Source organism: Sinocyclocheilus rhinocerous, unplaced genomic scaffold (genome assembly GCF_001515625.1).
Source record: "Sinocyclocheilus rhinocerous isolate Xijiao unplaced genomic scaffold, SAMN03320098_v1.1 scaffold663, whole genome shotgun sequence".
Lineage (NCBI taxonomy): Eukaryota > Metazoa > Chordata > Actinopteri > Cypriniformes > Cyprinidae > Sinocyclocheilus > Sinocyclocheilus rhinocerous.
The window spans coordinates 299682-311946 of NW_015655996.1; the positions used below are offsets into that span (position 1 = coordinate 299682).

The following is a 12265-nucleotide window of genomic DNA, read 5'->3' on the forward strand; positions in this document are numbered from 1 at the left end:
ACAATTAACAAAAAATATTCTTCATTAAAATGCTACATTTTGTTATTACCGTACATGAGGAATAGACTACATACATTTTAAAAGTTTTAAATACTGCGTTTTATTTATTTATTTTAATTTAGGTAACACTTTATTGTGCAGTGTCCTTGTTACATGTTACATGTAGTTACTACAGTAAAAACTATAAATTAGGGATAATTACATGCATCTAACCCTAAACCAAACCTTAATCCTAACACTATAGTAAGTACATGTAGTAGTTAATTAATATTACTCACTATTTAAATGTATAATTACACTGCAACAAGGACACCTTAAAATAAAGTGTAACCTTAATTTATTACTAATAATTAATAAACACGAAAGCTCAAATACAAACCTGTAACAGAAGTGCACACACTATACACTATATCTTCTGGGTTTACCTTATTTGATGTTAAAATTCACATTATATATCTACAACATAAGAGTGCTTGCAATATCTCGAACATTTGCATAAACATTTGTGTAACTGTGAACAGAATGTTTCTGGTTTCTTTTTGAGTTATCTTCAGTGGATTTTAATGTAGAGTTTGTGTATAAACCAGTCTCCAAGCCTAGTCTTGTTGACTTTCAAAAGCCTCAATTCTTCTATAACTTGAACAACTTTTGATATAATATTTGGCAAAAAACTCAGTTTTTAGTATCGTTTTACTATTGTTTTTAGACCATGAGCTAACAGATCACTTGTAACAGTTAGACTTGAGACTAAACAGCAGTACTATACTATGCTTGATATCTTTAAAATATCTGTAGTTCACAAACTTTGAGAGTTAAATAAAATATACAATGATATGATAATATAAATATATGATATCAAAGCTTTAATATACCATGATTATCTGTGGTGTATTGTGAAGTCCCTCTGTGTAATTTTACTCAATATTTGGACTAATCATATTTGCCATTTCAAGGACGTAATAATGGTGTTTTGACATTGTAAAATATCTGCAATTCGTCCTGCCATCTATGATGTCATATTTGAACATTTTGGTCTTTAGTCATCGACCCGACGCCATCCAAGAGATCATTATGTTAGTGATGATCAGTCGCCATTGATATTAAATGTCTTTATCCTGCTTTTCCAAATATTTGCACTCTGCACATGGAAAACAGCCCTTGGCCACAGCTTTGAAAAGTAGTGGACAGAGATAAAGATAGATAGAAAACATACCTTCATGCCATCTCTCCCTGGAGCCCCGGGTGGACCCTATGAACACAAAACACAAAAACATCCTAATTAAACACACAACCATACATATCTACTAAAAAAAATACGGGACAAATATATAGGTTTAATTTTGTACGACTGCATAAGGGAAAAGGTTTTCATTTTAAATTTTATTTTAAATCACAATTTTTATCAACACAAATAAATTAGAAAAAAATAGACAAATATTCCATGTGGTCTCTCAATATGAGATCATGAAACGGCAAGCAATAATTTGAAAAATGCAGTTTATATATTTTTTTTATTGTTAAAAAGTCATGCTGTAAAAATGTTTATTCATCAAACTTTAAAATTGTGCTCTCTGAATAAATATTTACTTATTTATTACTTAAAAGTACCTAAAATATACAATTGTTCATGTTTAAAATTTCAGTTTAGAAATATAATAATGTAATAGTTAAAAAATTCTTTATCATGCTGTAAAAATATTAATGAAATAGAATAAAAACACAGAATTGTCCTTTTTAAAGAAAGAAAGACAGTAAGAAAGAACTTTAAAATATTCAATTGTTCATGCTTAAAAGGTTCGGTTTAGAAATATGGTAATGTGATTGTTAAAAAAAAGTGATTGTTAAATAATTTAAAAAAATACTAATTAATGAAACCTGCAGCTTTAGAATTGTCCCAAATAAATAAAAAATGAATAATATACAATTGTTCATGTCTAAAAGTTCAGTTTAGAAATGTTAACTGCTAAAAAAGTATCATGCTGTAAAAATATTGTGCTGTAAATACAATATATATATTATATGAATGAATGAATAAATAAATCTGTTTAAACGTTAATCTCTGAAAAAGGCTTTATGAAATAGCTTTTTATCGGACCAAAACCATATAACAGCTAAAGGCCCAACTAAGGACCCTTGGCACTCCAAGAAAGACACATTTATATTCATTGAATTACAGATTTGATGGTCCTATTCATTCAACTCTCAAATATTTTCACACATCAAATCATGCCTGTCAAGATCTCTAGGGCAGATCTGAGCCATATTTGTACCAGAATGGAAAACATGATTCATCAATCTAAAAATACTGCATTGAACTCTGGGTTTTTATGTGGGTGATTAGAGAGAGCTGGTTCTGGGCCAACAGCAACGTCAACAGTCCTTTAGTAAAGACACAGAGTGCATGCATTCATGGATGGAGCGATTGTGACAGACGGGGGAGGCCCATGACTACACATGTTCAGGTTTTGGACAAAACACAACACAATCCCACAGACGCAACTGGTGGCAGCTCCTCAGACCGTGTTTTCCAAGAACACTGTTCCAAACTGCATAACTTATTTATCAAAATAAAAACTGAAACGGTGAGCACTCTAGAACCTGTTATCTGTTATGAGCTACGACTCCAGAGCATTGAAGGGCTCATATTTCTACATCTAGGATTCATAAATTCTTACAATACTTCAGCAGTATTTTTCTTCATTGACGACTTGTGCTTCAGTGATGAGGTCCAATGCATTAAAAGTAAAATGTTGACTCTATCTGAAGGGTTAACAGTTCGGCCTCGAGAAGCACACGGGCCAAAGAAAGCAACCCATGTGAAGTAACGCAGTCAGCCTTTTCTCTGTTATTTCCATTATCATTTGTCAACATCCAGAGGTAGGATGAATGTTGTGCTTCGGCATATTGAAAAATGTATTGTTTCTACACGCAAACTATAAAAAAGGCTTGGCACACAATCAGTTTTTTGGTAGGAAATATATCAAGCAACAATCAAAAAGAACAGGGGATCAAGCGTGATAAAGGAGGACAGATCCTGTTAGAAGAAAAGAACAAAAAAAAAGGATGAAAGTGATTCCTGTTACCCTTTCTAGTTTCCACCCCACCTGCAAAGATGCCCCCTTTAGAGAGTCAGAGATAATCCAGCTGAAGGTCAGGGGGTTTAGGGGACACGTGTTCAAACAATAATATTTCAATTATTTATTATTTTAATACATTTTAATATTAATGTTATAAATTAAATATATTAATATTTTTAATTAAAAAAGTAAGAATGTTTATTTAGATTATGAAAGTGTCTAAAGTGTCAAAGTGACACTTTGTAAACTTAAAACCACATCCCTAATTTATTTAAATAAAAAAAATAATAAAAATGCAAATGCATATTATATTATTCATAATGTTAATATTAAAATGTATTAAATAAAGTAATATTAAAATAATTGAATAATATGATTATTCAATTATTTAAATACATTAAATATTAATGTTATAATTTAATACATATTTTAATATTTAATTATTGTAAAATAACATTTTTTAATTTGAAAGTAAGGATGTTGATTTAATAATTAAAGTGTTACTTTGAACTTGCCACATCCATGCTTTATTTAAAGTTAAAATTTTAAGAAATTAAATATTAATATTTACTAGTAAAATTTATATGAAATATTACAATTAATATTAAAATTTCTTTTTTTTTAATATATATCAGTCACAAACATTGCTGTATATGTGCGAAAAGAAACAAACAAATATGTTGGATTGGATTTTTTTGCATTTTAAATTTGGGCAGCTTTCAGGTGTGGTCCTAAATGAAACATCAGATATGTTCTGATTGGCTGTGATTGTGCCCATCAACGCAGAATCTTCATAGCAACGCCCTGGCAACCACTCCACCACACCATGGCATCATGGTGCAACTGTATGCACAAGCAATCGCCACTCACATTTCTTTAAAAACATACAATGTAGTTGATTTGTACTCGAACAATAAATTTTGTATGGATGATGGGATGTTACTGCAAGCAATATTTTGAAATATTATACATATAATACGCATATAATTTTTTTTTGGTGGTGTCAGTTTGATATGGCACAAAGATTAACAAAAACATTTTAATGGTACTTCAAATCACTGGCATACTGTGTCTTGGCGCGATATTAAATGTAAACACAGTCGTTAATGAATGTAAATGATCAGGACATAAAAATGTGTGTGTCAAAATATTGGATCAGTCTATAAGGCCTTGCAGTGTAACTGTGTGATAAACTGACACATTCTCTTTACATAAATCTACATTTTGTCCCAAGCAGAAACAATCGTGAGAAGCAGGATATTTTGTTGCAATCTCATTGGTCCAAAAGCCAACAACCACATATGCTGGAAGTGTGAAGACTCTTCAAGTGATTTGAGTACAAATGAAACTGATCCTGCACCTGCTGATCCAGTTTCAGTCTTACAAGGCTGCTGAAACTATTAAGAGCGTGTAAAAGCAAACATGAAGTGGAACTGCATCCAAAAACAAAGAATTCCATGGCTATGAGAGCTCAAAACTGATTATGTCCCAAATGAGACCAGACATTACAGATTTACTCAGCATTCATGACCTTAGAGTAAAAATATTTCAAGTACAAATGCATCTGAAGTGTTTAAAGAAAACATTCAGTGACATTTCCACTGTCAACAACATACCGAATTGCTCAGTAGATCTACAAATATCCACGGCCGTGAACTTACTGTAAGACATTGTCTCCAGAGGCTACATACACACATGCCGCAAAGTGATGATTCGGCTGAAAAGGTTAACATTAGAAAGTTTGCTGTGATTCACAGCACTTGTGATTTGAGTGTGAAAAAGTGTGTGTGTGAGATGATAATTCATTATGTCTGTCAGTGTGGGGAAGAATGTGTGAAAGAGTAATGAGGGTTAACAGTCCGTAACAGGAAGTGTAAAGCGTGTCACCGTCGAAAGCAACCACAGGTCAGCGAGTTATAACACCTTCATGCTGTGTCTACAATGAAGCTTGGCTCAATAAATCTGCAAATGCTCAAAGTGAAAAATAAAGACGCTGTGCAACAATGAAGATCAAGTACAACTAACAATTAGGAAGTTACTCGGCATCTTAAGAATGTAAGTGTAATGTGATGTTTATAATCTTTACAGCAGGGGTGTTCAATTCTACTCCTGGAGGCCTGACTTCCTGCAGAGGTTATGTCTAAATGCTTGATCCCAGCAAATCTAGATTTCCAGCACTAAGAACATGCGTCACAAGTTTTCAAACACAACAATACATCTATATTAACTATTTGATCCACTTCTGAAATATTGTACTACTGTATTGCTACATAATAAAAAACATATAGGAATTCTTATGTTATTATTAAATTTTTTTTTTATATTTTAGCTTATATACCCCCCATCGTTTCAAAAAGCAGCTTTACAGAAAACAGTGTCTTAGTTTAAAATAATATTTTGCAAATACTGTTTACTTTCATGTAATTTAGCTCCTTCAGGTGTCAACAGGTCTTTATTCGAGGTCTCAAGGGTCATTTAACAGTGACAGGTCTGTGTGTTATAGGAGGACTAGAACTAAACCTTAGCAGGAAAGTAGATTTCCAGGCATAGAATAGAGCAACCCCTGCATTACATCCTTGAACCTGCTTTAGTACATCCTTTAGTAAGTCATAATAAATGTGGACACCCATCGAGACTCATATTAAAGAATGTAGACCACAGGCCAGCCAGATGTCACAAGATAAATGCTGAGCCAAAGTGAGTTATCTTCATAGAGCTTAATGGCGCAGCAGAGACAAATGGCACTGGAAAACAACACCAATGCAGTGTGTCCCAAGCGAAACATCAAGAATTAATGGAGCAGTGCAATCAGATTATGTGCTTATGCTAGGCTAAATATTATAATTATTACAGATGCAGGAGAATGAACTACACATTAGTCCTCAAATCTGACACTTCAGATACTGATTACAGCTGATAATACATGGTTTGTGAAGCTAGGTTACTTATAAAGACTTATACTTACCACTTGGCCACGGCGTCCCTGTTTGATATGCGACAGGTCTGGTGAGGGTCCCATGGGCCCCATGTCGCCTCTGGGACCAGGCATGCCTGGTGGCCCCATTTGTCCTGGGGGACCAGGGGAACCTTTGGGCCCTGGGCTCCCTGAGAGAGACATAAAAAGTGACAGGTTTAGAGAAGAATGGAATTAGGAAAAGAATGGAGAAAATAAACAGCATATTAACAAAGCTCACCTGCAGGCCCAGGTGGCCCTGGAGGTCCAGGTAAGAACGAATGTGTCATCATCATCTTTTCATTGGTCATCTGTTTATTGACCTCTGTGCTGCTTGGCAATACGGCAATCTGAGGAAAGGAGAGTTATACAAAACAAGCGGATCATCCAGGGTCTCGCTGTTTCTTGCACTACAGGACTGGAAAAGACTGAACAGAAACATGACATGCACTCGTTTTTTGGTTCTGAAGCTCAGTAGAACCAAGAACGCAAGATTAACAGTCAGTTTTACAAGAATAGTAATCCATAGATGAAAATAAATGTCATTATTTGCTCCCTCTTATGCTGATCCAAACCCAATATGCTGTTATTTCTTTTCTGTGGTAAAAATCTTCAAGAAAGAATCTTCATGCTGCTCTAAAATAAAATAAAATAGTAAAATAAAACGAAAGAAAATAAGAAATAAAATGACAAATTAAATGAAATCTAAAAATGGAAAATAAAATAAAACTGGAAAAAGTAAAATAAAAATGATAAAATGAAATAAAACAAATATACAATAAAATTGAATAAAATGACAAATTAAATGTAAAAATAAATAAAAAATAAAATGACAACAATAAAATTAAATAAACATGAAAAAAATAAAAATAAAGAAACGAATAAATAAAGGGCTTGGGAATAAAGAGCACAAGCCCAATGGACTACTTTTGTTTTTAATTTAATGGAGATTTTTTGACAGACATGTCACTATGAATGATTGTTCTTTAAGACTGGTCCTAACTTTTTTGAAACTCTTGCATTATAACACAGCTTGGACTAACTTGAATCCGAAAAATAAGACTTCTTACCCCTTGGCTAACTGCTAGTTGGTCAAACTAGTTCTTAAGACACCATCTTAACATAGTGGCTAAGTTTATGCAACTAGCCCCTGATTATTCAGCGACATAACAGTGAGTAAATTTGGTTAAACTATTCCTTTAAGAAAACATATAAGGACGTTACTGTCACCTGATAGTGATGTTTATAATCTTTACAGCAGGGGTGTTCAATTCTACTCCTGGAGGCCTGACTTCCTGCAGAGGTTATGTCTAAATGCTTGATCCCAGCAAATCTAGATTTCCAGCACTAAGAACATGCGTCACAAGTTTTCAAACACAACAATACATCTATATTAACTATTTGATCCACTTCTGAAATATTGTACTACTGTATGATAATCTGCCATTTTTAGACAAAGGCTAAGTCTATTTTTAACAGTTTGAAGGTTGAACCGTTCATTTTGCTATCCAAACGTAAATAAACAAATAAATTAATTAATTAATCAAAAAATATATTATATTCAGTGTTGTTATTTTTAATTAGTGCTATTAAAAATATTGTATATAATTGAAATAAAGCTGAAATATATATATATATTTGAAACTCTTGCATTATAACACAGCTTGGACTAACTTGAATCCGAAAAATAAGACTTCTTACCCCTTGGCTAACTGCTAGTTGGTCAAACTAGTTCTTAAGACACCATCTTAACATAGTGGCTAAGTTTATGCAACTAGCCCCTGATTATTCAGCGACATAACAGTGAGTAAATTTGGTTAAACTATTCCTTTAAGAAAACATATAAGGACGTTACTGTCACCTGATAACAACTAATCTGACAGGAGGGATGGCTAAAATATATAATATTACAAGGTAAATAAGAGAATTATAATTTAAACCAAAGTAACGTGAGCATGTAATATGATCTATAAACTGTAACATCTGTGTACATGCTGTTCGCAAAAACAGGAAATCTCTGAATTATTCCACTTGGTGCATGGACTGAGATCAGTGCCTGTCTTTTCCAAGTGTTCTTCGCAGAGTATTTCACTTCAAAGGACTCAGTGGAAGTATCCATTACCTTCTAACCTCTGGACATCAGTACACACACACACACACACACACACACACACACACACACAGAGACCTTTGAGGTATCGCCACACACAGTAGATACAGCCCTAGGCCTAGTGCATAAATCTGTGTAAGTGTCTGTGTCCAGCCCTTTGCAAGCAATTTAAATCTCATTTGTCATTGTTTCTGGTTTTGATTTGTGTCGGACTGCACATATTTCAATCCCATGTTGCACCGAGTGCCAATGTCAACCACTTATGATGCTGCGAGAGATTAGCAGAATTATGTGCCGTGAAGAACAGTCCATTTTGAATAAAAGATCTGCAGATGAACTAAAACACTACAGTTCTGTTCCAAAACCTAGTAAACATTGCAATCAAATGCCTACATAGTAAACTACCTTCTAAAGCACAATCCTAACAGTTATTAAACCTCATAAATGACTGATTTAGTACCAACGCAATAGTCTTTGCACTAAAATAGTATACTATGAATTTTACTTACATTTTTATATTGATATTATTAAGTATTGAATTACTCACCGACCACAAACTTTTTGAACACACTGACATACTGTGTGAATGTCATAACATTTTTGAACATACTTTTGAACATACTGACCAAAAAATATTTATATAATTATTTAAAATTTATTTAAATTTTTATATAATTATTTAATTTTTATCATCATGGGTTAATTTTAACTGAGCTTGTCACATTGCATTCTGGAACTGCATTCTCCAAAAAGGCATCTTAAAAGGTAAAAATTATTTCACAGTTACTTATAATATATATAATATAATATAATATAATATTTTAAACTGAAAAAAACATTAATAAATCTAAAAAAACATTAATAATAAATAAAACATGAGCAAGCCAATATAACATTTTCCAAACAAAGCAATAGGCGGGAAATTAAAATAATGGACAGAAAAAAAAAACATTTGTAACAATCATATCAATGTTTTTGTGTCACCTTCTCATAAAACCATAAGTCTAGCCTCACTCTCACTAGTTTGTCACATTTTTTACTCTCAATTTTTTCCCTCATAGTCTGCTGGACCACATGCACAAGAGCTATATATCATGCCGTGACCATGAGGGTGCTGAGTGGATTTGTTGACAGTCTCGCTTTGACTGCAGCCCGTCTAAACCGCATCACTGCGTTCAACGTGATTTACTAGCATGCAGCAAGGACAGACATAAGTCACACCACCAGATTGCTCAGCCATTCAGCCCGTGTTTTATCGCTTTTTATTTTGCCTATAAAGTCACCAACACATCCCTGAAGACTTGTATAACCTGAGTCCGACTTGCTTGTGAAACATTGGCAGGTAGGTTCTCGTTGGGTCGGCTCACATCTATGAATGAGAACATGCATATAAAAGGAAATCTGCTGCTCGTTTTAGCGAATAAGCCTTGCAGGTGAAACTGGAAAAGGGCACCTTCTGTTTGAGTTGGAGAACGGTCATCTTCATCTGATGGAAGTCTTCACATGTGGCCGAGCACGTTCCTTCTTTCATGACATTGTCTGATTTCTCAAACAGTGGAGCTGCAAAGAAACAACATGAATGTGGAGCTTAAGGAAGGTTGTTGGACAAAACCAAAATGAATCCGCTAAGTGAAAAAGTCAATCCATGATGGAAAGAGATGAAAGAATTGTTATTGAATTATTAATACACATAACTGATGCAATAAAAAAAAAGTTCACAATTAAAGCATTTCAAACTCATTAAAAATGGACCATGTGTATGTATTTTTATGCATAGTGTGTTGTATCTTAACTTAGCAATATGCTAACATCAAATTTCAACTAATTCAAATGTCGACAATTGTGAAAAAGAAGTAAATTTTAGCATACTTTTAAAAAGAGAAATAACATACTTTAAAATAATATACTTAAGTGCGAGTAGAATGTAATGTTTTTGGACACTTAATTGCATATTATTTATAATTAAGTTAAAATATCATAGTTTAAATTTATATTAAATGCAATTAGTTAAGTGCAATTAGTTTTTGACCCACTTAAGCATGTAATTTCAATTAATTCCTTATTGTCTTTGAAATATTATATGTGCACTGCCAAATTTACTGACAAGCATTAAAGTATATTTTAGTTTACCATAAATGTAATTTCTACTGAAATTTGTGTGTCATGTATTTAAATATATTTGAAATTACACATTGTCAATGAAGTTGCAATTTAGTAGATTTAAAATATTAACTTTAAATGCAATATCAAACAACACAATGTGCTTTAGTATGTTTGTCAACATCAAAATAAGTGCACTTTAAAGCACTGACAAAAGATTATTAAAACAATGAACTGTTTTAATAACATTTTAAAGTGCACTTTTTTAAAAAGTGAACTGTTTAAGTACACTTAGGTGGCCTTTTATTTCTTTCATATTATATCTGCAAGTACATAAAAAAAAACACATTTTTAAGACTGGAAATTCAAGTGCACATTCAATACAATTAAGTGCACTTCAAAAGGGGAATCTCAAATATGTGGTGTGTTTAGCTGTTGCCTCTGTAGAGTGTTCTAAATCAAAAGCTTATGAGATTCCATTTTAGTTAGTGTACTGCCTGCAGTCAGTAGGCATCAAGGCAGCTCACTAGGTTTTGGAACAACCCATAAAAATGTGTCAAACTTATAACAGGGATCTGAAGTCTTGCTCAAGGTCACAATGGAGGCTCATTCCATACATGAATCATCAGAAACATACTAGCTCCTCATCAGAATGTACTAACTACTGTCATTCCTGTCAAAAGTCTGCTGAGTTATATCACAATCTCTTTAAAACTCCTACAGCTTAGTTTGACTCCTAACCGATAACCTCTTATGATCCACACACTTTAATCTCAGTGGTCTGGAATTCCCAGAATTCCTTTTTCGTACATCTGGATTGTTGCAAGCCCAAATGCCCTGAAAGGTCATCTTATTTTGCGCTCAAATTGACCCAAAAGAGAGGAAACAGCAGACAGAAAACTCTGAATGACTGATACGCTCCACAAGAAAGCCTAAAAGTAGATAGACAGAGGAGTGGAGAGGAAGGAGTGATTGATGCTAGCTGGTGTCCCAAGTCATTAACCGCGAGGGGTCAGTGGACTTCCTGCAGGGAGACAGGAAGTAATGTCTTATAAATGTGTCAAACCAGAAGAGGCTGCAGAATGGATTTTTTTGTTAATAGTGAGGAGAGTAAGAGCTAAACCATATCTAACATGAAATTAATGGCCCTAAAAAATGTTTTAATATGTATATATATATATATATATATATATATATATATAATTTATTCACTCCCACACTATGTTTGGCATCAAAATGTTGTTTAACATTGATATATATATATATATATAATTTATATATTTATACATATTAATAATATTTAATAATACTAAATAAATAAATTTTTGTCATGATTTTTAAGAATTGTAATAATAATTGTAATTGTAATAGTATCTGCAAAATGTTAATTATTTTACCAAAATAAGAGGGATCATATTTACATATAGTCCATAAGAGAAAATAGTTGAATTTATAACAATGACTCCGTTCAAATGTTTACATACGCTTGATTCTTAATACTGTGTTGTTACCTGGATGATTCACAGCTGTTTTTTTGTTTTGTTATAGTTGTTCATGAGTCCCTTGTTTGTCCTGAACAGTTAAACTGTCTGTTGTTCTTCAGAAAAATCCTTCAGGTCCCACAAATTCTTTGGTTTTCCAGAATCTTTTGCATTTTTGAACCCTTTCCAACAATGACTGCATGATTTGGAGATCCATCTTTTCACACTGAGGACAACTGAGGGACATGCAAATATTACAAAAAGTTAGGGATAAACCGAAATAACAATTCTGGCCCGAAACCGAGAATTCTGGATGCACTTGGCCGAAAACTGAAACAGTGCGCTAATGCAAACAAGAACAAGTATACTACATAGAAATGTACTGTTGGCACGTTATTTGAGTGGGCTTTTCCGGTGAGCATGAGAGGTGCATGATTGTAAAGCGTGTACAGCAATACACAATAAAGCACTATATAAATCCCTCATTCATTCATACATGAGTGGAGCGTTCGCATGGGTTGTGAGCAACTCAATGGAATGCACA

General features: G+C 33.2%; 1 protein-coding gene across 3 annotated transcripts in view; it reads right to left on the reverse strand.

Annotated features, from left to right (window-relative positions):
* LOC107719070 (collagen and calcium-binding EGF domain-containing protein 1-like) overlaps positions 1–12265 on the reverse strand; it is a 60635-nt gene that overhangs the window by 4789 nt on the left and 43581 nt on the right. For all 3 annotated transcript variants that reach the window (XM_016526378.1, XM_016526379.1, XM_016526377.1), the window contains 4 exons: positions 9594–9700; positions 6272–6380; positions 6043–6182; positions 1214–1249 (listed from right to left, as the gene is read on the reverse strand). In XM_016526378.1, the coding sequence (XP_016381864.1) occupies positions 1214–1249; positions 6043–6182; positions 6272–6380; positions 9594–9700 (392 nt within the window). The remainder of the gene's footprint in view (positions 1–1213; positions 1250–6042; positions 6183–6271; positions 6381–9593; positions 9701–12265) is intronic.